General features: G+C 38.9%; 1 protein-coding gene and 1 long non-coding RNA gene across 26 annotated transcripts in view; one reads left to right on the forward strand and one right to left on the reverse strand.

Annotated features, from left to right (window-relative positions):
* The window catches only part of LOC124142441 (tyrosine-protein phosphatase Lar-like), a 483544-nt gene that overhangs the window by 299324 nt on the left and 156434 nt on the right, over positions 1-27786 (forward strand). For 21 of the 25 annotated variants that reach the window (XM_046510959.2, XM_046510976.2, XM_046510967.2 and 18 more), the window contains one exon: positions 3178-3277. In XM_046510959.2, the coding sequence (XP_046366915.1) occupies positions 3211-3277 (67 nt within the window). In that variant the 5' untranslated portion in view covers positions 3178-3210. Of the gene's footprint in view, positions 1-2552; positions 3071-3177; positions 3278-27786 lie in introns of those variants that run through there. The other 4 variants (XM_046511025.2, XM_046511060.2, XM_046511033.2 and 1 more) reach the window with 2 other exon arrangements.
* Positions 16602-18848, reverse strand: LOC125382116. The gene is made up of 2 exons (XR_007222332.1): positions 18474-18848; positions 16602-18427 (listed from the first exon to the last, which is right to left on the reverse strand). It is a non-coding gene; the product is annotated as an uncharacterized LOC125382116 (long non-coding RNA).

Here is a 27786-nt window from a genome sequence, read left to right on the forward strand (position 1 = left end):
GACATGTTTCCCCTGTTTGCAGACACCTGGTGTCATCACTGATTGCCACTAAACCAGTCATATAATTGCCATCCCTCCTTTCCTTTCTACGCCCAATGAAATCTGTTTGGGCAGATAATCAAGACTGATACTTCTTTTGCATTGACATTTTGAGTACAGAATATGCACAGCTAGAAAGGAATAACCCACGACAGCTATCTGGTTCATTGTTCTGGGTCCATGACATAAACAAATGTGTGTGACCGACTTAAGGCAGAACACTCACTTTGTTGGTGGGGTAGCCTAGTTGTTAAAGCTTTTGCTCTTCCTGCCAAAGGCCAGGGTTCTATTCCCCATATGTTCAATATGTGAACTCCCTTCTGGGTGTCCCCTGCCAGGATCATGATGGAATATTGCTAAAGCTGCCTTAAAACATAATACACTCACTCATAAAACTTTGTCAATCCTACGTACCTATCCACCATAACTGAAGGTGCCATTAAAGTGGTAAACTGAACTGTCATTGTCATCAAATACTGGACATAGTTTTAAGTTTGTTGCAGGTAGGTTCTTGTATAGGTTTTATTTTGTTATGAGTGAGTGAGTATGGTTTTCCCCTAGCAATATTCCAGCAATATCACGGAGGAGTCACCAGAAATTGACTTCACACATTATACCCTTGTCGGGAATCGAACCCGGGTCTTCAGCCTGACAAGCGAACGCTTTAACCACAAGGCTACCCGACCGCCCCTATATTTTGCTTTGAAAGAAAACAGATTCTAGATTTTATAACTGATACTTTGGTATTTGGAACCCCATCATTTACTTTTCAAGACTGATCTTGCTGATATTGCAGTTACAAATTGCCCTTTTTGGCATTTATCACCATTATCTGGTACAGAAATAATACAGTTATTTCATGTCTGTGAACTCACGGCATTAATCAAGATAAGTGAAAACGCATGAAAGACCTTTAGTAGACAAATTAAATGTATATCGAATTCTCAAATCTATCCCTCACATTGTTCTTTCACTAATCTCAGACAACACATTTTCATTGGCCAGGTTTTGTAGTCTAAGTACTATTGTGGTCTGTGAAAGTAGAACCAGTACTGTAACATGAAGACATTCAAAGGGCCAGAATGTGGTTGGAGTAGCCCCGTGGATGGAGTGGTAGGGCTTGACTTAAGGACCTTGATTTAACTTGCACCAGGTGCTTGTTGACATGAAAACCCAAGTTTCACAAAACAAAACCAGGTTGCATGCACACTGGTCCCATAGATATATCAAAGTTGATCAGGATCCAGGTTAGAATAGGTCATCAGCAACCCATACTTGCCATAAAAGGCAACTGTGCTTGTTGAAAGAGGCAACTAACGGAATCGGGTGCTCAGGCTCGCTGACTTGGTTGATGCATGTCATTGATCCCAATTGCATGGATCAATGCTCATGATATCACTCACTGGATTGTCTGGTCCAGACTCTATTATTTACAGACCGCCGTCATATGACTGGAATCATGCTGAGTGCGGTGTTAAACAACGAACAAGCAAACAAAAACACCCTCGCGCCTGTATAACACCACAGTGATAACTGGAATACTGTTCAAAGCGACCTTAATCCCAACTCACTCACAGATAGAGACAACAATAAACATTTACCACAGCATTCATAGATTCACATGGAATGATGTTGGATTTGGTCATTGGAAAAGAAGGGAGAAATGAAAACAAATATGTTGATGAAACCCTAGACGCATTTGTTTCTGTGGTGTTGGCTTTTATGTGCAGCCTGTTTAGCCCTCAAAGTATGTTACTTCCATGCATGATGAACTGGCCATCAAGGGACGACACAGTCCTTGTTCATTCTTATTGTTTACATCTAAATGTGTAAAAAATACCCAGGGGCCCACTTTGGGTGGGCAAGTTGATACCAGTGTCTTGACATGTACGTGATGTTGAGATTTGACAGGAAACCTATACTTGTGAACCTTTTTTTTCGAAATATTAGATGTCTAATGACTTAAATTGTTTCAATTAGTTATGACTACCAGATCACAATGAAAATACACATTTATCATTATGTCATTGATTTAGTATCAGATTTATCTCATTTGTAACAAAACCATGCTGCCATTTTCTCTGTGAGGATGAGTTCATGTGTCTGTTAAAATATTTAGCAGACAATTTTGTTTCAGTTTGGATCTTAAAGGTCAATATATCAGTCTGTTTGAATCAAATATTCATGTAACAATTTCTATTTATGCAAAGATTAATTTCTTCGACTTGAAATTTACTGTAGTAATGCCTTATTTAGTGGTCATGAACATACTGTTCTATTGCAGAATTCAATAATTATTCTGCTATTGAGTTTTTTTATTTTCTTAATTACTATTTAATATACCTATAAAGACATTTATATCAAAATAATTACTGCTTGCTCTTTCGCCTTTTCCCCAACCCTAACCGGGCCCCTGTTTCAAACACCTGCTTGCCACAAAGGGTAAGCGAGTGAAGCGACAGAGGCGAGTGAAGCAGGTAACCGGCAGTGACAGAACAGTGTGAGGAGCCCAGGCTGTGTACAGAGCTTGGACAGACAGAGAGACTGCATGGCCAGCCAGTCAGCTGTGTCCACCAACTGGTCAACTAAGCTGGACAGGTGCTCTCCCACCCACTGCAGCAAGCAAGCTAGCAGTGAGGCCGGCCATATTGCCTTGCCTCTGTCAATGGGACAGTTGAGGGTGACCCAGTCAAGAGATTGATGGCATGTTGTAACAGTATCTGTGATTGGTCAACAGACTCAGCCATAATTGCTTTGGAGTCACATGGGTATATTATGTATTTTGGAGACTCACAATAGGTACACAGCTTAGTGGTGTTGTGTGTGTTGCCTGAATATGACTGGACTCCAATGAGAGAATACATGAAATCAAGCCACCTGTACTACCTCACCTCCACATGGATTTAACACTGAGGATACTTCTCACCACGGAAATGCTTCTTTCACCCACTATAGGAGTAGCAGGCGTTTGAATCACTGTGGATATTAACGACAGGTGGTTGTGCTAGTAAAGGATACTTACAAGCAAGAGGTGACCCCAGTACCCCCCCTCCCCCCTCCCCCCCTAAACCCAAACCCTGACCCTGGTGGTCATGGTAAGGTAAATCTAATGGTCTTATATGTGTGCTGTTTTTCCAGGTAGGTGTGTGTGCCAGCATTAATGGTTGCGTTATGAGGATGTATGTGTGTTTTCTGGCCGTGCTGGTGTCCGCGCTGGTCCGACGAGCCCACACGTCAGGTGAGAATATTTTCACTATTTTCTGATATAAGTTAATTACCCATTAATTACAACTGCGTGTCACCATTTGTTTCTGGGCGACAGCTGTCATCCCCGACATTAAACAGTGCAGCATTTTGTCAATTAATGCATTAAAATGGTAAAGATTTGTAACTATTACAAAGAAAGAAACTCGAGAAGTGTTTCAAAGTCAAAATATCTTAACGCGAAACAGTTTGTGCTTAATGTGGAAGTGAAATTCTGCTGTCGGATATTATTGATTAGGTTCATCATGTCAATTACCCCAGAATTTCCCTCTACTCCTTCCTGACTTCAGTCTTCAACATCTTAAACGTGTGTTCCAAACTCATGCAACATGTTTTCTCCGACGTTTTTCTCCCAGTTTGCAATTCTGTTATGAAAATAGTCCAGAATGACATCATTGGCTCCTCAGCCTCATTTCAAATTCGTAAGAAACACCAAATTTTCCATCAACATCAAAACAAGCTCATGCAAAGAGAATTCATTAATGAAGACAAGTTTTATCTCAGAGAGCGGAAATTCAAATCATTTGCAACATTTCTACCATCTACTTTGCCCAAGAAGCAAATAGCGAAATGCAGTTGTTCTTCTTCGTTACCATGTCTCCTGCTATTTCCCCTACAACATGTCCACCTTCTTGGCTCTTAGTGTGTTTACCATCCACAGAGATATTTGCAAACCAAGGTAAATACGCCTGTATGCGCATTATATGTTGTCGAGGCAGTCGCCGTGAGGGGAAGCTTTACTGTGTGTAAAAAGCCTAAGACTTAAATCTGACCAGTAATATTAGACTGGTGAATGTCTTTCCTTGGATGATGGCCATCATCCCTTGGTTGACTTCATAGCGATATCCTCTGATCAATACTGATATCACAGTGTCCTACCATAATTTATAGCACTGTCCCCATTCTGATAGGACATTTTGTTTCAGAGGTGATTTATCTTGTCTACCTTGCGACGATTGTGAACGTCTTGGTATTATGCAAAAATGATTAATTTGTTTTTATGAAAATTTATGTTTATGCCGATTTCCAGTGTTGAAAAAAGAAGAAGATAATTGTCATTTTATTTTTATGAAAAATATTCTTGGTGACTAATTGAAGCTTTGATATCTTTAGCATGGAAATACTTCATCAAGGAGTAAATAAAAATGCTAAAAGAATACCTTGTGAACTCAGGAAGATAAAAAATGATCTTTTAAATTTGGATTTTATGGTTATTGCCTTGATTATTCTTAAACAAAGACGTAGAATATGAAGATATGTTGAGGTGGCAGTTTAATGTTTTATGGACGTGTGGAGGGATTTTTCTTTGGTGGTACAATTGTGTTGAAGACAAAAAGAAGTTAATTTGTTTAAATCAGTTATGAGAGTTGTTAAATGCTGTACAAATAACACATACCCGCAGGTGATATTGATTCTTGTGACCACAAATACTGATTTTATCTTCAGCAAACGATAGTTCAAACCCATTAACTCAGCACAGTTGGGTTCAGTCATCGATTGTAAGTGTATCTCACAAACTGAAATTTCTGGCAAAATATGAAACTCCACATATTTGTATATCAGATACTGAGGATAAATCATACTAGTATAAGTGAGTGAGTTAACGTTTAACGTCGTCGCATCAGCATTATTTCAGCCATATAGTGACGACATGAGAGGATAAGGATATCCACTTCCCCATGACCTTTGGAGTTGGAGGAGTTGTGCTGTTAATGAGGTCAAAACATTTTATTGCTGTCTTTCAGTCAGGTGAATTGAAGCACAAACAATTCATTAAATGTCATGATATTTTAAACTATTGTTCCAACATCTCAAGTGTCAGTAAAAGAATTCGTAAAATTAAATTAATTAAAATATAAAAAGAAAAGAAAAGAAAAAAAGTAATGTCCTTGTTCTAAATAAGCATTTTAATACTAATGTCAGTTTCTTTAATCTCAATACAGAACATAACATCATGTCTGACACAGTTGTATAATGACTAACAAAACATCTCATAGAAATTTGTAATTTTTAAACTGAAAATCATTTTTAATATTAATTAATATAGAACAAAATAAAAATCATGTCCTTGTTCTTAATATTACACAAAACATGTTAATAATAATGTTTGTTTCTTCAATCTCAGTACAGAACATGATATCATGTATGACAGTTGTAGAATCGCTAACAAAACACCTTTATTGAAAGTTGTTCATTAATTGGAAAATACAGAAATGCCATGTTTTAGGTTCATCTAGGAGAAGTAGTTGTCAGATAAACAGTATCATATTGCGGAACGTATCCCTGTGTACATTACAGTATCAATATCCCAGCTTGGCTATTGACAGCTGAACTCCTTTCATGATTTAATCAGTTGTCAGTGACAATTAGCTAATTGGACAAGGCAACGAGTCTCGTGTTGTTATTGACCCTTGAGTGATTAATGATTAACACGTTTGTGGCTCTCAGATAATATTGCATAGTTGGGCTATCCGATAACAAAGTCTTTTGATATGATTGATAACACCTAATCCATAATTACATCATAGAGATTATCAAAGAATTACACAGATGAAAGAGAATAGGTCCCATACCAGCAAAAGCCTAACACTTTTCACTGAAGCATACAGTGGGCCATTGATTGTAAAAGATTGTAATGTGAAATATTTATTTTGTAAACCAAATCTCAGCAAATTACGCAAAAACATGACATATGAAGGAATAGATATGTCCTGTACTTGAACAAGCACAACTCTTTTCAGTGAAGCATAGAGTGGTTCATAGAGTGTAATGTGAAATATTTATTTTGTAAACCAAATCTCAACAAATTATACAAATATGTGACACATAAAGGAATAGAATGAATGCAGAAACAGAATAGTCTCAATCTTTGCCCAGATATTAATGCGATATTTTCAAATCTTTCTGCCAAAACTGGTACAAGGCTGCATTCGACAAAACGATTGTGGCACTACGACTGACGAAAGTCTATGTTAAAGTATGGTAATTATGATCATCTTTGCGCTAAGATCGTTTTGTGGAACGGGGCCTTGATCTCTTTGGGCAAGTAGTGTGCAGATGTTTGCCTAACTGTGGTACAGGTGTGTTTGCCTAACTGTGGTTCAGATCTCTTTGGCTAACTTGTGCTCATCACATTCTCCTTAGTGGTATTGTTGGTCCATCCAAAACAGTGTTTATTTAAACCTGCTCCAAATTAAAGATAAAGAAATATGATCTGGCATTTGCAAGCTGCTGAATGATGGTAACAGAACTGGACGGTCATACTCCTCACTGACTACTGGTGGTCAACCCTTGACCCCCGTTGGTTGCGGAAATACTACAACCAATCAGTAATTGACGTGGGACAATCGGTAATAAGCGACTGCCAATCTGCGGTTGATGGTGGTCGTGGACACCATTGATGAGAAGTTCCATTGTATCAAGTTGTGTATACTCAGTAATCTTGTCCACAAACCCAAAATATAATGAAGTCTAAATTGGATCAGCTGAGATTTGGGCCAGCAAATAAGGCAGGATGAAAAGGATTGCATCGTAAAACCATGGACAATCAATTTGAAGATGGTGGGAGCTTGTATGGTTATTGGCACATGAATTCAGCTCTCGTTCCGTGACCTCAGGTCCATTTTTCACTGGCTGGTGACCTACGCCATCTTGTTACTGAACCAAATTGGTCATTCATATCCCCAACGACCATCTTTTGTATAAATGTGTCTATATGTGCACATTGCACCATGGTTTTAATGAAAATTAATGTGTTTTGTGAATAACGATACTACTAAAAGTGACTAAACCAACTTTCAGTAGTTGAGCAGGTCCTGTGAATGTTTGCATTTTCAGTGTCAGTAATTTACAGAATTAGATAACTGAATTTTAACCAGAGCAACTATGATACAAATGCACAGCCTACCATGTTTGAAGATCTATGAAAGGTTCAGTGACAAGAATATCCATCATAATTACCCCCCTAGCAGGTTCTGAAGACCCAGGTTCGATTTACACCCACCCCCCACTTCTCTATGGTGTTAAACCATATTCACTCATAAGAATTAAACCTGTTTATTCCAAGATAATTGACTTAAAATTATTAATAACAGTAACTCCGTAGCATGAGGTCTATCTATATAATTTTCAGCTTTGTATGTACATTCACATCATTATTCATTGTCGTCACAAATAACTAACTGTATAGTTACGTTCCTGCGAATAAACTTTTGTATTGTATTAAAGAAATAACGATCACAAATTAGCTCCGAAGATAGCACAAATACAAAGCTTTGAATAAAATAAAATGTCACCAAACAAAGAAGTTTTCTAAGGATTGAAGTTCTGCAGCAATGTGTGGGGTTTCCTCCAGACGGTGGGTAGGTGCAGATTCCGGAATGTCATCCCCCATGCCAGGGTGCGAGATTAGTTTATTTGTGTCCTCTGGACCACCGACTTCTGCCATTCGTGAGTGGGAGGAGGAGAGGAAGAACATGGCAGCCTCCAGACTGAGACTTGGTGCCATCCTCTCTCAAATCTTGGACATCATATTCCTGTTTTACTCACAGACTATACATAACATTGAACTATCGCCTGTAAACTTAATGAAATTTTAATGAGTAAACTTTAGCCCACAAATTGGATTCAATTTTAAGGTTAAAACATATGGATCAATACCAGAATAGTGTGGAGGAATTTGAGCGAAAAACTCCTTCAAATTTGACAGTGATCTACAAAAACCTGTTAAGTAATGAAATGAAGTCAAGAGAGAAATGGAAGAAAATATCCTGCATCAGATACAATAAACCATAAATTAGATTTGGAAAATATCAAATCTGCATAAAAGAATCAGACATTGGAATCAGATTAAAACCGTATAAATGGCAACCATTCCAGTCTTGGTGGGGAAAAAGACTTGGAGATAATGTAATAAGATGCAGGCAGATGGTGGACGAAGTGACTAATACGAAGCTGATAAGCAGAGCATCTGCAAATAAAATATCCAGGGTACGTTGTGATGCTTAAATAATGCCTGGCCTTTTCTTATTGGCTGCTGCATCATTGTTATGGCTGAAATAATTCAACGATGCACCATGATATAGAATTCAGTGATATATGCTACACAAAAGAACTTGTAGAACAAACATAGGTTACTCAAGACCTATATTCATTTGGTCAACTTGAAGAACAAACATAGGTTTCTGGGGACCGATTCATTGGTCAAACTTGTAGAACAAACATAGGTTTCTGGGGACCGATTCATTTGGTCAACTTGAAGAACAAACATAGGTTTCTGGGGACCGATTCATTGGTCAAACTTGTAGAACAAACATAGGCTACTGGAGACCGATTCATTTGGTCAACTTGAAGAACAAACATAGGCTACTGGAGACTGATTCATTTGGTCAACTTGAAGAACAAACATAGGCTACTGGAGACTGATTCATTTGGTCAACTTGAAGAACAAACAGGTTTCTGGGGACCGATTCATTGGTCAAACTTGTAGAACAAACATAGGTTACTCAAAACCTATATTCATTTGGTCAACTTGTTAAACAAACAGGTTACTGGAGACCTTGGTCAACTTGAGTGAACTGTGAGGAGGTGGATAATGGCTGTAATGTAATGTATGCCGTGTGTTAATAGTTGGTATAGCACTTAGAGGATAAGTAATGAATACTTGTAATTGTAGATAGGTCCATTTGGCAAAGTGATCATAGTTTCACCAACAGCTTTTCTGTTTCTCCATTATTGGTGTGTTGTTATAATAGCAAAGTAGTTATCAATAAAAAAGGAACGATCTAAAAAAAATTTTAAAAATGTAATTTCATGGATTGATATGTGTAATTTGATACCTTATTCCGGTTTTCCTTCTGTAAAATTTATGTTAACTGGAATGCAAAATAGCTCATTTTGTTGGAAGATTGTTATCTGAAAGGCCTTGTAAATTGTATTTTTTGATTTACGAAATGTTTGGACTATTTTTTAAGTTCTATGTAGGTGGTAGGAATAAAATATATAATAATTTTCACCTTCCCGATTACTTCTGCAACTAATGAATGAAAATCAAACTTGTAGGTCACACCATCACAGGAGTATGATTGCTAAGTGATTTCGAAAAATAATTGATTGAATTTTGGGTTAGAATATAAAAGATGTGTATACGTATTATTCACCATTGCATGAAAATGTACTTTTTGACATCTCTGCGTAAGTTATAGTCATATTTTCGATACATACTGTGACATTAGTTCCATGAATATTTATGGTGTGGTATAAATACAATATTTATAAAACTAACATATATGACTATTAACATTGAATGCAAACTATTTGGTGACTCATGACCTCCTGAGAAAATACCTGAAATATTTACTTCACTTTAACCATGTATCCAACTTTCCCAGCTTGCGAAACATTTGAGATGAATGAAGCTATCTCGTCAATGGCACTTGAATTAAAGTATCTACTGTAAAAACATACTACCAGAACGACCCTTGACCTATAACAACCGTAACCCCCTATCTGTCTCGCACGGTCGCTGATCTGTATTTTTATGCTGTGATGTTATGCCTGTACGATTCAGTACCTCTCTTCCGTGGAAGAAATGCTTAATCCTTTGTCTGCTCTGGATACACATGGTCAGTGATACTGTGTGTTAATGTTAGCAGTTTCGTACATACACCTGAGCATCCTCAAGCTGATACTTTTTTAATGATAGGATGTTGCTTCACAGAATTCGGAATGGATTCTTTTGAAAATACAGTAGTATTTCAAGGTAATGAGTTAATGGTTTGTGTAGGCGATAAAAATTATGAGAGTGTGGCAGTTTTTCTCTTTGTTTGTTGTTTAACGCCACACTTAGCAATATTCCAGCTATATGACGGTGGTCTGTAAATTATCGAACTGAACCAGATAATCCACTGATTGACACGACCATCGATCTACTCAAACACTGTTGTTACAGAATGAGTTGATGATGTGAGGTTGGCACGATGATACTTTTAGAGAGGTTATTATGCGATCAGTTTTGTCAATATATAACTTTTTCCTGTATAAATGTGAGTAAATTATTTTGTGGATCTCGCCTCCTTTTGAATAGATTTAAAAATATGATGGACATTTTTTACCAATCTTTTGTTATGTTTCTGTAGGGACAAACAAGCACTTTTCTTTAAAGTTAATATTGTCATTAAGCTTTTGAACAAAACTGATTGAACAAAACTGGCTGTATGCATGATGAAGGGTTAATTTTGTTATTGTGCAGATTCCCTCCCTGTATCTCCATCAGCGTAAACATTGTGTGTTTGACTTGATGTGTTTCTACAGACTTCTCCGGATATGAAAACTTCCAATGGTCTGATTGACTCGCTTCATTATACTCACAATCTGCTATCCACATGAAAAACTAAACATTAATTCATCAGGATGAGGTTTTGGTTTGTTTTGGTGGAGTTGGTGCCACGGCAAACTTTCAAATAGCCATACTGGTATATCAAGAGGTAGGTTGTGGGTATCTTTGTCAAACACTTTAGGCATCTCCCTCGATAGCCCAGTCAAAATGATATGATACATTGATATTTTGAATCAAAGGACCTTATGGACTTATACAGGGAATTGTTACGATCATTTGCTGACAAAATAAAATATGGTATCTAGTCTAGGATATTAAAACATGAGTGACTTTTATTGCAAAAAGATTTTCCAATTTTGATCCAAATCGGAAAAGTCATCATCACAATGCCAGCAAGGAAAGAGAATTGTCTCCTCCTTGTTTTGGAAGGTTGGTTGTTTGACCCTCGGCAGTTCTGTAGACGTTCCAGGCATACCGTTCAGGATACGATCGTTAGTGTACGGATCCAACACACACAAAAACACCCCCTTCTATGCGACTGTCTCTCGTCTAAATAACCTGGTTTGCAAATGGGTCTCCCATCTTTTTAAAAGTTTACATGCTCCTACTGTGAAAAGACATTCAGTTTGTCAGCTTTTGTCAATAGTAAAGTCGCATGGACTGTGTTGTACAGAATTCTGGTCGTAAAGATGAAGCAACGCCAGAGATGGAGCCAATGAGGTGTACATACGTGCCTTTAATACAAAGGATGATTTTTTTAACATCATCCTTGTTGAGAGGCACGGTGTAGAGGGTACTTTGAAATGTGTTTCATGTTTGTATTGTAATCTGTATGTTCATACTGTGTGTCATCTCAGAGATATTGACATCTTAGATTATTATGAAGCAACTGAGTCATTAATCGTAAAAAATATTTGAAATATATGCGACTAAGAAAGTTATGGGAACCTGATTCTTTTATATAACTACAATTAATCTGTCGTATGAAAGATTCCGGTGATCCTTAAGTTATTATTAGTAGTATATTTATGTCATAACCTATTTGGATAATTGATATTTTGAAGTTGAAGATGATTGAAACAGTTGCTTCATATGATTGAAACTGGTGGGTTTATTATTTTTTGTGAAAACTGTGTACAATCCATTTTTGGATTTGTTTACTTTTGGGAAAGGAAAGCTTTATTTATATAGTATTTTGAAAAATTTGCAATGCGGCTTTATGAAAAGTGGGTTTTGTTTCCTTTGGAAGAAGAGAACATGTTTTTTATTATGTTAAAAAATGGGGAAGACATTCAAGTTTGTTTGCTTTTGAAAAAGAAAAGATTTTGTTGTTATGAAGGCCACCATTGTGTTGTTTTTCTGTGGACTGTACATGCTTTTTCAGAAAATACCCACACAGGTTTCATATCTTTTTACAAAGCCATTTCAAAGAACATGAATTAATACTGTTTATTATGCACATGACTTGCATGCCAGGTTTGTAAACAATGATTATTGGCTTAGGCTTGTTTTTCAGGTGTGTAAACGTGAATAACGCTGTGTGCTATTGAGAAATGATATTCATCTGATATTCAGGAGGACAAATCCTTCACGAATAATAGTCTGGCATCATTTATCCTCAACAAACTGGGCTTTGATGCCCCTAACTTGACTGGGATTTTAGCCACAGCAGAATGTATACACGCACATGTTTGTGACATAAGCAGTTCTTGGAAACTGTGTTTTCTCTACGTCAAGGAAGCGGCATATTGGCACTTTAATTCTATCATTTAGCTATAGTACTCAGGACTTACATGCGGAGGTGCTAGAACCAGATCACACAACAGCTAAAACTCCACTGTTACTGAGTTGTGGGCTTAGCCCAGTAGTTAAAGCGTTTGCTTGTCACACTGAACATGCTGAAGACCCTGGTTTGATACCCAAAGTGGGTACAATGTGTGCAGCCTGTTCTTTGTTTCCCTGCCAATATTTGAATTGAATTTTGCTAAAAGTGGTGTAAATCCATCTCTTTCGCCACAGTAATTAAACTGTGTTTATTTTAAAAAAAAAATTAAAAATAAGGGGGTCATAGGTCCTGTGGTTTTACTGTTTTTAAGATGTTATGTCACTCCAAGTAAGCTGTATAATCCGCAAACTGTTACCATGGCAACGTACATTCCAACCAGTACATGTTACCTCATACCTGACTAACAAATAATCTTGAAGTTAATGATGTAAAAACATAGCACATGTGGTCCAAGTCATGCCATGACCTTTGCCCTTTGCCCTTTGCCCTTAGGGATTTTGTGACATTGACAGGTGCTTGAATGACTGCAGTCCCAGGTACAGATCACATGGCACACTTGAACTCAGGGATGATCTCATTATTCTTTCCCAAAGGCCATTAGCATGGCCCAGGGGAAAGTGACCAGCGGTTTGTTTACCTGACAAAGGATTTGTTCTGTCAGTGATCAACACCTTGAAATGTTAATGTACTTAATGTTAAGGAGGTGGATTGTCTTTGTAAAGAGAAGGAGGCAGTTGTACAGGATACCCTTCCTGTCAGCTTGTGTAGAATTGGATGCTATCATTCACCTTGAGTGGAATGAATATCTGCATATAATTTAATATCAGTCAAGAAGATGAAAATAGGCAAATCCAGTAAGCTGTATGAAATCTGCAAATGAATAAAAATAATTATAGAGAGATATGTATTGTGTAATAAAAGATTTGACCCGTGAAGAATTCCGGGTAGAGAATAGGTCTTCAGGAACCAATGCTTGCCGTAAAAGGTGACTATGCTTGTCGTAAGAGGCAACTAACATGATTGGGTGGTCAGGCTTTCTGACTTGGTTGATGCATGTCATCGATCCCAATTGTGTAGATCGATGCTTATGATATCAGTCACTGGATTGTCTGGTCCAGACTTGATTATTTACAGACTGCTGAGGGCGGCGTTAAACATCAAACAAACAAACAATAAAAGATTTCCTCCCTTCATATGCTGAATAAAATAACCTCCTGCTTTGAAGTACTTTGGGGGTTGAACTTTCAGATTTTGTTTTGGTGATGGAAATATATGACCTGTGTATATGCTTATTAAGTCTTAATTAGTCTGGTTAGTAGTCGGTGAAAGTTGCTTTGAGGCAACCTGTGATTGTCCAACAGCATTTGGTAGTACTTATGAATTTGTACTAGCCTTCGGCTAAGGGATAGTGTACACAGGTGTCACATGCTGATTGACTTGTCTTGTTCATGACTCATGTAATTGTGTGGAAATTCTGACTTTAATGGAGGTAATATATATGCCTATTACTGATAAACATCTCACACTCCATTTGTCAGTTGTGTCGGAATATCTCATGTCTTGCGTGTACTTTTACCAGCTCCCATCGTTGTTTAGAATTTACAATGTTGCTCATGGCTGCCCTGTGTTGTCTTGAGTTGTCTCCCTGTTGCGAGGGTCCATGGTCATGGGTTTGAATCCCAGATTCCCCTGAATACGATCCTTGGAGCACCCAGCCTGTGGTCATTTTTTTCCTCAAGTTCCAAAGGCCTGTGGCTTGCATCACTTTTGACTCCCAGGCACAATAAGCTGGTGTGCTGTGATACGTGGTGTGTTAGGGCAGCATTTGCTGGACATCCCGCCATGTATTAATTGATATGCCACTTTTACTATGACTATCTCTGAAACATCTCTTCCTCTTGCATACTTATGCTTTCTCTGTCTCATGTTGGGAGGCAAGGATGACCTTTGCTCTTGAGACGCCTAAAATCACTCTGCAGAATTGTGTCCCAAAAGCATGCTTGAATCCTCTGTTCATGGGTTCGAATCCCAGATTCTCCCTTACTAATGCTAGGTTTGTCAGGACCATTCCCCTTTTCCTGGGATTCACCAAAGTGGTAAATGTCTGAGACCTGCATCCCTTCTGGCTGTTCTCCACATCAAGCCCGGTTAGAAACAGTCTTCAGCAACCCATTATGATGTAATAGGCGACTAACAGGATCGGATGGTCAGGCTCCCTGACTTGGTTGATGCATGTCATCGATCCCAATTGCGTGGATCGATGCTCATGATGTCAATCACTCGATTGTCTGGTCCAGACTCAATTATTTACAGACCGCCATCATATAGCGAGATTATTGCTGAGTCCGGCATTGAACAACAAACAAATAAACATCAAGCTGAGATGCCGTGGTATAACAGAAATACTGTTCAAAGCGGCGTTAAACCAGACTCACTGACTGTCATATTGTTGATGTGATGTGTATCTTAGTCACGAACATCTCCCTTCATCTCAATGGCCATGCGTGGTTACCCCCATTCCTCACGCGAGAGAGGTATGTGACACACATTCTTGGTACCTGCCCCACACCTCAGCTGTTTCGAAACTGCAACAACGTAAAAAACACCTTCACACCTTTTTCCTCCATCCCTCTTTCTCTCTCCTCATCCTCCCCCTCCTGCTGAGTCACCTGGCTGCTGATTGTCCTCTTTCTCACCTGTATGTACCTACAGTATTGTATCTCTTTACACGGCACATTCACAAGCCCAAATTAAAGTACATGGTGGTAATTCCCCAAGTTTTCAATTTCCCCAAACAAATTGTGACACCTAATTCCCAGCCTTTCTTCCTGTCCGCTTGTCTGTAAGCCTCTGATTTCCACCCACAAAAAGTGAGTAATCCCTTGCCAAATCAGTGCCCTCATTATTTTGATTGTGATTTTGTGATTGGGGATCGGGGCTTCTTTCTGTGAAAACAATGTGCCATTGTTTTGATGGGTGCAGTGTCAGGGGGACAGGAATTGGGTCAACCAAGTTGTAAAAATTCCTCATGTGTATATTTGTTGTTGAGTGTGGAATGCAGGGGTGTACTGTGTTAAAGCTGGTTATAATGCATGACCCAGATATCATTTATGTAGGACAGTATGAACAGTCAGGGGCACTTCAAATAATCACCTGGTACTTCAAATTTATTTTTGTAATCATTGGTTCAAATTTGTAAATTTTATGTTAAGAATATCATGAATAAGCCCTTTATTTTTATTTCAAACAAACACATAAGCAACTTACATAACACAAAGTATTAATAAATGTTAATGAAATGTGGGATTATATGCTTTGTGACAGTAAATCCTTGGTAATTTTTTCTGGAAATGTTTTCGCTATGCTATAATACATGTATAAGAGAAAACAGGGGTAACTTTGTTAGCTTACAAGAACCTACGTCCATTCGCACAGCCATCCTGAATAGCCCTAAATGTTGACGGTAGTTAACTGTGATCACAGCCCTGTAAATACTCCCCCTTTGTTGCGCCAACTTTGCACTGTGTTCAAGAGTTAAGTACGAGTGAATTTGAAGCCATTATATCAATGATTGAGCAATTATTCCCAAAACAAATTCCAGTTTCATTGGTATGGTCAAGCTGGAGTGGTGATGTGCTATTTTTGAATTTGACGACTCAACTGGGTCCTTAAATGTCACTTGTGCTTTACCACAAGGGGAACAGGATTTCATAATTTGGATTTTGATAATGCCAAGCTCTGGTTGTGAATGAATTGCAACTGTTCAGAGTTTTTTTGTGACAAGTGGAAACTTGTCTAATCTGTGCGTTGGATGATAACGGGAAATGTCAGGGTGCTTATGCTTCTGTAATTACGGAAGTGTAGGCCACGAGGGTTTGTCCGTGCGAGTGTATGTGCCGTGAACGCATAGTATAACTTGACACACAACGTGTCGATGTCTGTCCACCCACATGCCTCCAGACTCTCGACACAGTGGCCCCACGACAAGCAACTCCCACAGATCCTGCCACATTATCCACTCTGTCCATTAGCAATATCATTGGGTCTTCTTGGTCTCCTTGTTTAATGAAAATATTCAATTATGTTTTAGAAATATTTATGATTATTTGTGTAGAATCGGTTGTTTGGATCAAAGATAAGTATACATGCAAGGGGTATTTGTAATTTTAATTCAGGCTTTGTGTGTTTTCGGAAATCATCCTTCATCTTGAAGAGTATTCAGTCAGTCAAGAATGCGAGACGAAGGTTCAAGTTACTATCACCCTCAGAACTTGTATCACATCAAAGCAGAATAGGAGGGCTTGTCTCCTTCACCTGCTTGGGGGTAATCCTTATCCCCACCCACCTGACCCCTTGAGCTGGAACCCCCTCGAGCCAACTGGTCCATCCACGACAAAAACCCTCACCACTGTCACACCCATCCTATTATAACGTCTATCCTGTTAATCTTTGCCCCTTATTCCAATCAGAAATAGAAAATAAGTCAAATAAAAAATTAGCATAAGATGATATAACCTCTATCCTTTTGACCTTTGCACTTGATTGTAATCTCAAATACAAATTAAGTGTTGTATAAAATTAGCCCAAACTGACATAACTTCTGTCCTATCAAATCTTTCACCCTTATTCCAATCTGAAATAGAAAGAGAAAATCAAATAGAAAGTTTAGAAAATAAGTAACATATGTAAATATTAGATCAGAATTTCATTGTATTAGATTGTGTACAAGTTAATGAATAAAAAACATTTAAAAGTACAAAAAATAATTAGAAATAAAAATAATGTTTAAACTGGAAAGAATAGAAAAGCTAAGTGAATATTATGATAATATATTGTCAATATATGGTTGGATGAAAAATATTATGATTAATAAATAGCTGAATGATATGATATATATGGACCATTCTGTTTGATTACTGTCCCACTGTAAGAGCATCAATACTTCAAATGAAGTGTAGTGAACAATCCATGATAGAAGAACCAACACCCCACCCAGTTCCTCCTCCAGAGACAAGCCCTAAAGCCATCTCGTCTAGACGTCCCGATCACTGCTCCACCCTCTAATTCTTGTCTCCTCTCCACTCCAGCCACCCCAGCACTTATCTGACTGCTGTTGACATAATTTCATGACTGATCTGATGCCTGTCATTACTCACCCTTTACCCACCCCAATACTGCTGAATGCCACATTCCTGCCTGTTGTATACAAGGGTGTTGTATAGAGAGTCATGTCAGTGGGAGCTGGTGTATAGATGTGGCATGTAGGAGTACACTGGGAGCATGTCCCTCGGGTGACCGTCTCCATAGACAGTCGGAGTGTCCATGTCAACTGTCTGGGGGTCTGTGCATGGACAGGTCCTGTCTTGGCACATACACAGTATATTTGGGCTTGTACCTATAGTATATTGGGCTTGTATCTGTGGTATATTGGGGCTTGTATCTGTAGTATATTGGGGCTTGTATCTGTAGTATATTGGGCTTGTGTCTGTAGTATATTGGGGCTTGTGTCTGTAGTATATTGGGGCTTGTACCTGTAGTATATCCGGGCTTGTACCTGTAGTATATCGGGGCTTGTACCTGTAGTATATCCGGGCTTGTACCTGTAGTATATCCGGGCTTGTACCTGTAGTATATCCGGGCTTGTACCTGTAGTATATAGGGGCTTGTACCTGTAGTATATTGGGGCTTGTACCTGTAGTATATTGGGGCTTGTACCTGTAGTATATCCGGGCTTGTACCTGTAGTATATCCGGGCTTGTACCTGTAGTATATACTGTAGTATATCCGGGCTTGTACCTGTAGTATATAGGGGCTTGTACCTGTAGTATATTGGGGCTTGTACCTGTAGTATATCCGGGCTTGTACCTGTAGTATATCCGGGCTTGTACCTGTAGTATATCCGGGCTTGTACCTGTAGTATATCCGGGCTTGTACCTGTAGTATATAGGGGCTTGTACCTGTAGTATATTGGGCTTGTACCTGTAGTATATAGGGGCTTGTACCTGTAGTATATAGGGGCTTGTACCTGTAGTATATAGGGGCTTGTACCTGTGATATATTAAGGTATACTAGAGTTGCTCACCAAGGACAGATCATCTTTTTACTCAATCCAGATGTCACAAAGACATGATATATCAGAGAACATGATCTGTTTTAAATTTGCCATGCATTATTTCACTAATATTTATGTGGGTTTTTTTATGATATATAATTTTTTTAATATTTGCAGCTTATTAATACAATGTATTAAATGTCAAATTGAAAAAAGAAAGATCATTACTGTGACAAAAAAACCATTTGTAGACTTTTGTAAAATCCTATGATCATCTGGATAACTGAAACAGTTGACTTGTTACATTATCGTACTGAGTCTTGGTGAATTGTCAGCTAAACAGTGTCCAGAATGGATCCAGTCATTCACAGTTGCACACTTCCATGTGTTCATGTTGAGGACATTCACACCTTTCGGGTGGACAACAAATGCTGTCTCAGCTTCATAAATCTTACCTAGACACATCCCATTTTTCCACAGGGAGGATTTGGGTCTGACCATCTGATACGACAAGCTTTTGAGAAGACATTAATTATCTGCTTTAGATCTTAACGCTGTGGTTGTCATGGTGTCCAGAGCAGGAAACAGGAGACAAATAAAACACCGAGTTGTTCACCAGTTGTCACACCACCAGAGTCGAGAGTTATTTTTATTTAATTTTTAATTGGACCTTAAATGTAGGAATGGATTTAGTGCGTGTTGGATTATTTGACAAGACAAGATAATCATTTAATTTATGAAGGGATAATCATTTAATTTATGAAGGGATAATCATTTAATATATGAAGGGATAATAATTTACTTTATGAGGGTGGAACCAGCTTTTTTTCTGAACTCATGACAAAGATCTGAATGTTGAGCTATCCTTTCCCCATGCCGTGATATAACTGGAATACTGTTCAAAGCAGCATTAAACCCAACTCACTCACTCACTCACTCATTGTTCTTTCCAACCAATAGTGCATGTACTTGGTTGCATACCATAGTTCCTGTTGTATAGTTTCCTGGTTTATGATACATGATTGGTTACAGCAAAGCTGTGTATAATGAATGCAGAGTATGTATGGTAACTGCTGTCCTAGCAATATGTGGCATGCTTCACTTGATTTCCAAGAATTTTATATCATTGCACATGCTTGCTTAGTAGATCGATGTGGGATTGATTCAAATATTAGATTAAGAAAGTCACCCAGACATCCTGAACTTTGGAGAGTATTTCTCACCAGAAAAGAAATGTTGATTAGATGCAAACTAAAATTTGATAAATATTTCTTGTCCAATATCTTTTATTTTATAATAAGCATAGGAGAATATGTGGTAGGACCTGTCTGTTGTTGATCTTTTCCTGTTTTGTTATTATAGGATGCATATTCTGATGTTTTTCTGTGATAACATGAACTGCCTTAAATGCTATGGGGTTGTAATGACTCTTAAGACAAATAAGGGCCATGGTATATGATGGCTGTTGGTGTTATTATAATAAAATAGGGTATTCTCACATGTGTATCCAGGCCTGTATTAGCTTTAGCAGCAACTGTTGGTAGTTATATGGCCCCATTAGCATCGGAAATAGCTTATTAATGTGGAACACTTTCACTGCCATGCAACTCGGAGAAAAAACAGGGTGTCAATTGATCACATACTGAACACTTCCACATCAATCAGTTGTACATTTAGAAATTGATCTCCACGGAGCTAAACCGCCCCTTCGTGTTGTCAAGCTGATGTTAATTTTCCTGATTATGATGATAAGGACTCCTGCCGTCCTGTCGTGCGTCCATATTTATTAGAAATATGATTGATATCTGGGTAGCTGGTTGTTAAGGCAGTGGGCCATGGCTGGAAAGGGTTATTTGGTATTTGATATAGCACTAGCCATAGAAATAGGTATTACCTGACATTTTCAAATTGACTCTGCAGAATTCTGCAGTTGAATTTTGTATGTCAAAGTATCATCTTTTGAAAACCCGCATCTGTTGCATCCGGACTTTGTTAGATCTAAGCACTGGAATAGGATGTTGAAGATTTGGCGATTGTGAATTAAACGTCAACAGTAATATGATCACGTTGCTAATGTTTCTCCACTAACGATTTCTCCCGTTGTTTGACGTGAATCTTGTATACTGACGTACACACTGGCATTATTTTGACCCAAGGAGTTGAGAGTATGTTAAGGAATTTTTTGCAAATATTTCCAACAAAGTAGGGAAACAATCAATAACCAGATCAATAGTTTGTCATTCGTGTCTGAATCGCGTATTGAAATTGTGAAGTTACTTAGTTCATGGTTTTGTCATATATTGATTCCAAAATGTTGTCTCTAGGCAAATAAAATTATTGTGTTTATTGCCATGTCTTGAAAAGGAACAATCAAAATCACTTTGTTGCGAAAATTGGATTAATTTTCACAGCAACGTTAAAATGTACAGCCAGTTTATGACTTGTTTAAGGGGATCTGACCACACTGATCTGCAGGGGAGTTCTCTCATGTGTTCATTAAGGAGAGGTCTTTTCAACATCTCACAGAAATAGATCTGTGTTATTAAGCATAATCTGTTTCCAAGGATTTGAGGAAAGATTTAGCAAGGGGCCAATAGCAAGGTGAAGTTCACTTTGCACCAATTTTTTCTTTGAAGAGAGGGGCCTTGTTCGGGTTGAAATTAGTGTTGGAAGACATCTGAGAAATGATTTTTTGTATGATGAACCTTTTATTATTAAGTGCAAAGCACAGCAACCAATAACTTGGTCCCTTTGAATGATAAATAATGTATGTAAGTTATTGAAGTTGTGGTATTGATATAATTCTTCTGGTCAAATTACGACCATTTATGAGCATAATAATTGATGTGAAGTTCTTTTATTAAGAATGACATTCAAGATAAGCTGTGCAGCTTGTGTGCGATATCCACATTATTCCTGAAGCAGTTTGCCCCATGTCATTATTGGCTTTGTAAATGCCATGTCAGAGTCATTTTGGTAGTAAATCTAAATATTCTGGATGACTGCATTGTCCAGTCACCCCATCTCATTACTCCTAATAATCTCTTCCCCCTCTCTCTCCCCCCCTCCTCTCCCTCCCCCCTCTCTCCCCCCTCCTCTCCCTCCCCCCCTCTCTCTCTCCCCCCCCTCCTCCCTCCCCCCTCTCTCTCTTAGGCTGGATGTACCCCCCCCTCTCTCTCTCTCTCTCTCTCTCCTCCCCCTCCTCTCCTTCCCCCCCCTCTCTCTCTCTCTAAGGCTGGATGTACCCTCTCTCTCTCTCTATCTCTATCTCTATCTCTATCTCTCTCTCTCTCTCTCTCTCTCTCTCCCCCTCTCTCTCTCTTAGGCTCTCTCTCTCTCTTAGGCTCTCTCTCTCTTAGGCTCTCTCTCTCTCTCTCTCTCTCTCTCTCTCTCTCTCTCTCTCTCTCTCTCTCTCTCAAGCAATTTGGATGGACAGTTGTAATTGTTGTGATTTGTGATTCTCTCTCCCTCCCTCTACCTGCATTGCAAGCTACACATATACTGCCCTATAGTTACATACAGAAAAAAATACAAAATCTCAGCAATATGTTATTTGACTTCTGAGTATTTGATTGACAACTTACAGTAACTGGCGTTGGTGTATATACAAACGTTATGGGCATCCTATAGCTGTGTAACAAAAAAATACAAATTCTGCACCCAAGAAAACAAGTTCTGTATCCAGACTTCCTGAAGATGTGTCCCGAAAACTACATGTATTATACCACCTATCCCAACTGTGGCAGGAGCACATGGCAAGGTAACACTTGCCTCAGGCCCTGGCTGGAAACAGGACCCACTTACACCACACACAGAATGTTGTCCCTTACCTAACAGTATATGACCTATGGTGATGTTGATGTTGATTATAACTTAAAGTGGAGTGCCAACGTCCCTGTGTGTGGTTGAACTGTGTCCGGTCTCGGGCATCCTTGTGTTTTCGTTACACTTATTCTATGGGCAGAACTTGGTTGAAAAGCTGAGACACATGAGGGGTGATGTCAGTGTCAATTCCAAATATTTTTACTTGGCCTAATTTGAATCAGTTTTATCATGGACAAATTTTTTATGTTGCGAGACTATTTTGTTATTAGTGAGTGAGTATGGTTTTACACTTCTCCCATTATATCCATGAGAATTAAACCTGGATCTTTAGCGCAAGGAGCGAATGGTTTTACCTGTAGGTTACCCCATTGCCCATTAGGTTGGAAAAGCTAATTGTTATTACTTATGTTATATAAGAAGTGCCTCTTTCTTTCGCAGCTATGTATATGACATGCCTGTGTTGTAGTGAGAAGATCCACATCCATTGGTTGGGGGTGGGGTCTGGGGGTGATTAATCCAAACTCACTCACTCACTAACTCACTCACTGGGGCGGTCGGGTAGCCTAGTGGTTAAAGCGTTCGCTCGTCACGCCGAAGACCCGGGTTCGATTCCCGACATGGGTACAATGTGTGAAGCCCATTTCTGGTGTCCCCCTCGGTGATATTGCTGGAATAGTGCTAAAAGCGGCGTAAAACCATACTCACTCACTCACTCACTCACTCACTCACTCACTCACCTTGTAAGATCAAATGACACAAGCTGTTAATTGTCTTTGAATCATGGAACTGTAGTCCAATATGGGTTATCCAACCTGGAAGACCCTTCTCGTGTTTCGTGAGGAAGGAATATTCGATATAGATAAAAAGAATTAAATTATGCAAATTATGATGATCTCTTGCTGGGAAGATTCAAGACTGTTCCACATACTTCGCTGTAAGCCTACATTGAAGAAGATTGGTATGAATATTTCATCTGCCCTTTGGTATCTGTTGCCAGTATGGGTTTTGTTTGATACATAGTGTAATTAGAGAAAGGTGCCATGCTGAAGATGATATGTTCTTTTCTGATTCAGGGCTGATATATGAAAATGCTTTTGAATTGTGACGGTATTATTTTCTGTGAGTCTGTTTATAATTCATTATATGTCTCATTATACAAACTGTTGGACACTTTATTTGATACATTGGAACAGAAATTGATATGGATGAAAGACAGATAAGAAATGCTTTCTGAGAATATTTTCTTAAATTTGTTAATGTTTTATTTGAAAACCAGGAAAGGAATGTCTCAAGGCTTTGTGGTAATTTTGCAACTGTCAGTTGTTCATTTTACATGAAAACAATTTTAATATTTCAAATTCTGCTCCTCAATTACCAATAGCCTGAAGAATTTGCATTGGATGATCTGAGAATATAGTTGAACAAAAAAAAGGGTTCGAGATAATGAATATTGGTGGGGGGGGTGTGTGTGTGTAATATTTTGGGGGGTAAATATGGTAGGCCGAGCACACAATTTCATAAATATGTCCCCAAAAAATATTCTTGATCCCTAACTTGTTTTGTTCAGTATCCATGGAAACACAGACCTGTTAATGTTTTATGTGATATGTAGTGGTGGTGCCACTCCTCTGACCAATAATGACAGGAAACTAGAAAGGATGAGGATAAGCTGACTAAGTACGATGAAGTTCCTTGTCCAACACTGTACCCATGCATCAAAGAACCCTCTGCTGTAGCCATGTAGGATTATATAATATAGCAATATTTGAGAACATTTAAAGCTACAACTATTTTTAAGGAACTATTTGACCCAACAAGATTTTGAGATGTTTAAACCTGCAACCGGTTTTGAGGAAAGATTTTGGAACTGGAAGAAAGGAGCTGAGAGGGTGTTTTATCCTCCAGGACCCCGTTCCACAAAGCGATCTTAGCGCTATGACTGTCGTAAGTCAGTGTTAAAGAAAGGGAGTTACTATCTACTTAGCGCTAAGATCGCTTTGTGGAACAGGGCCCAGGTATGAATAGTGTGTCTGTCCCCACTCATGTGCATGTGACAGCCGTAACATCTCCAAGTCATGTGATGGGACTTGAGCCACGGAACTTCTAGACCAAAGTCAGATGCCTTGTTCACATGACCATAGGGGTTAACCCCATCAGCAAGCTGACAATTTTAAAGATCATCTGTTGTATTACTGTACATACACATGCACCCTGCAAAGTTGCCGTAACAGGCTTGTTGTAAGAGGTGACTGGCGTGATCGGGTGGTCAGGCTCACTGACTTGGTTGATGCACGTCATCGTATCCCAATTGCGTGGATCGATGCTCATGATGTCAATCACTGGATTGTCTGGTCCAGACTTATGTTATAGCTGGAATGCTGGAGTGCGGTGTTAAATACAAACAAACAAACAAACAAACAAACACCAGAGATCCTAGGGTCCCATACTCCATATGGTTGCATTCTGAAAAGGCTCATTCTTTGTGCCAACACTTTGGATAAAATCTTGAGAGATGCATAAAACAAACAAACAAACAGTATTTGTACTATTTCCAGTGAAGCTGCCTGTGGATGGCTGTAATTATGTTTTCCCTTGGTCAGTGTGATAGCCTCCAGGTGACCCTGCCATGTCACAGTACTCAGGTTGTTGTTACTTGTTAGCTGGCCACCTCCAGGCTCTGGTTACAGGCCTACAGATCAGGTCTTTGAAGGATTCCTTCATGTTTTTCTTCTTGAAAGAAGTAGACAGATTGTTTTCCTTTTGTTGGTTGTTATTTTGTGGACCTTTGTACTACTTTGTTGTTGACAAATGTCGGGACAATCGGTTTAAGGTTTCTCGAGAAAGTTTACTGTTCAGTATCAGAAACATGAAATTTAGTCCATTGGGAAACTAGAGGATCTGTTCCTGATATGGCCGTCAGGTTCACGATAAACATCAACATCAGACAGTACTCAGTCTCAAAATTGATTCCATTTGGCATGAACGTCAAAATAGGTGAGAATATTATATGAACAGATCGCTGAAACTCAGTGATGACACCAGGTGTTAGTGAAAAGGGTGTGCATATGTAGTTTGAACTTAGGTCTTTCCTATTAGGTAATGAATCTTGTTAAATGAATCATGTACAATCTGTATAAGCTTCAGTAGGCTTAACCTTACCAATAGAGAGCCCAACTCCTCTGAAGGGTTTAAGATAGGAAGTGCAGCTCTTCAACCATACGATGCCATGCCACTAGAGAATTCCCACCCAATATGAAACATGGTGCGTTTCTACAGGGTCAGTAGCTCCTTATTGTCATACTTCCATTAAGTTTATCAAAGACTGCTTGGAGCATGTGGAGTAACCGAGTCAGTGTTTCTTAACGTTTCAAGGTCGTGTGGCAGAAGGTCTTTCATCATGACAAACATCTTTAAGGTGGATTTCGGGACTCAAACTGTCTGTTCAACACTAAAACCGGGGAAGCCTTTTCCCCATTTTCTTTGATTTCAAAACTAGAATCTTTTGATGTGATTGGCTGAAAGAATGTTACAAGTGCTATGATTGGCTGAATGCTTACAGGCATATGATCGGAGAGTGGAAAGTCCTGTTCAGGTCTGGTAGCTGCCAGAGTCTGACTGATTAACATGTGCGGCCAGGATTGAATTAAACTGTGACGGGTAATGAATCCTAGATTCTAAATCTTTAGACTGAATCATTACACAGGGGGAGTTTGCAGCCAGCTTTTCACAACATGTTGTGTTTTAAAATTTCATGGATGGTCTAGGCGTAATGATAAATGAGTTTCTCGTGGTGGTGAATCGTAGACGACAAGAAGTGAATGATTCAATGCTTATGTAGCCCAGTGTTGCTCAAAACAAAATAGATTAACTGAGATGAAACTCACGGAAAGAGGTTTAACTTCTAATGAGAAGTCGAGAATCAATAGTTTCTGCATGGGAGCCTCCCAATCTTTGATGTGATACCGCCAAACATGGGACCATGATGGTTGTTCAACAGGGGCTGGCTTTTATTTGAAAACATCACATGGAATGTGATATAACATATTATTTCCTTGCAAAAGGCAACACGTCGAAGAATGCTTCACTCATGAGTACACCCTTTGACTTTCATCACTCCTTGTTTTGTTGCTAGGCGATGCTCCCACAGTGGAAGGTCTGCTCAGCCCTACCATAAGTTGACTGCTAGCAAGAGAGTAGTTAATTCCTAAATAAGTTGAAGAGTCAAATTTATTTCATTTGTGAAGTTATTATTGAAGTTTCATTGGTTGTCCTGTGGGTTTTAAATCTAAATTCATCAATTATCACCTCTGTGGGGAACCATACTCACTGATATCGGAGCTGTGATTCTAAACGAGGTGTATAAAATACTCGCTTCCCACGCACTCAGTTTGGCGAGTGACATCAAATACATTCTGTACTATCTTTTCATGTTGATTTTTTCCCCCTATTTGAAAGAATTTAACCTAAATTTGAATAGTAACTAATTGCGGTTCCCTTTTTATACCGATCATTTGGCTATGAAATGTGTCTTGATTATATTTATGCTGTACAAGAAAACTTAACACCCATGTTGTTTGATTTTTGTGCATTTCATGATTTCTATGAAAGGGAAGAAGTCTGGTTGGTTGGTTGGTGGGTTGGTTGGTTTGTTGTTTAACGCTGCACTCAGCAATATTCCAGCTATATGACAGCGGTCTGTAAATAATCGAGTCTGGACCAGACAATCCAGTGATTAACATCATGAGCATCGATCCACGCAATTGGGATCGATGACATGCATCAACCAAGTCAGCGAGCCTGACCACCCCATCCCGTTAGTCGCCTTTTACGACAAGCATAGTCACCTTTTATGGCAAGCTTGGGTTGCTGAAGACCTATTCTACCCCGGAGGAAGAAGCCTGGAGGTTAAAGTGATGCTATTGATGCCTTAAGATGGGATCTGGGTTTGATTCTGTGCATGGTTCCAGGATGTGAAGCCGGTTTCTATCTCCGACATTGATATGGCTAAAATGTTGCCATAGTGTCATAGAACCCAACTCTATCACTTTAAGATTACAAAGAACACACTGTCCTATTTCATGAATGGTACCTCAAAAATTCCCATGGACGCCAAATGTTCCCAATCGGTTGGTATGGGGCAGTGTAAAGCATGATATCAAAAATTAGGTTGCCATTTTGTCATAAGCTGCAAGAACATCTCTTAATGTTGAAACATGTCGAGAAATTTTGGTTTCTGTATTATGTAAATCAATGCCTCGTCCGGAACCTGGAATCACATCTTGCAAATAAGCATACTTTGGCATTTACTTTTTTCTGCTCTAATGTGTTTGATGTCGGTATGAGAGAAGGCAGTCTGTACTGAAATATGCATCTGGTTCCAGTTGCGGCATCATTGTTTCCGAATCTTCCAAATCAATGGCTCCTGTTGATTTGCCCCGAGGAGATCCCGGTCTCGTGTTGCGTTGGTGTACCTGTCCGTCAGCT

Source organism: Haliotis rufescens, unplaced genomic scaffold, assembly GCF_023055435.1.
Source record: "Haliotis rufescens isolate VD_foot unplaced genomic scaffold, xgHalRufe1.0.p SCAF_2, whole genome shotgun sequence".
Lineage (NCBI taxonomy): Eukaryota > Metazoa > Mollusca > Gastropoda > Lepetellida > Haliotidae > Haliotis > Haliotis rufescens.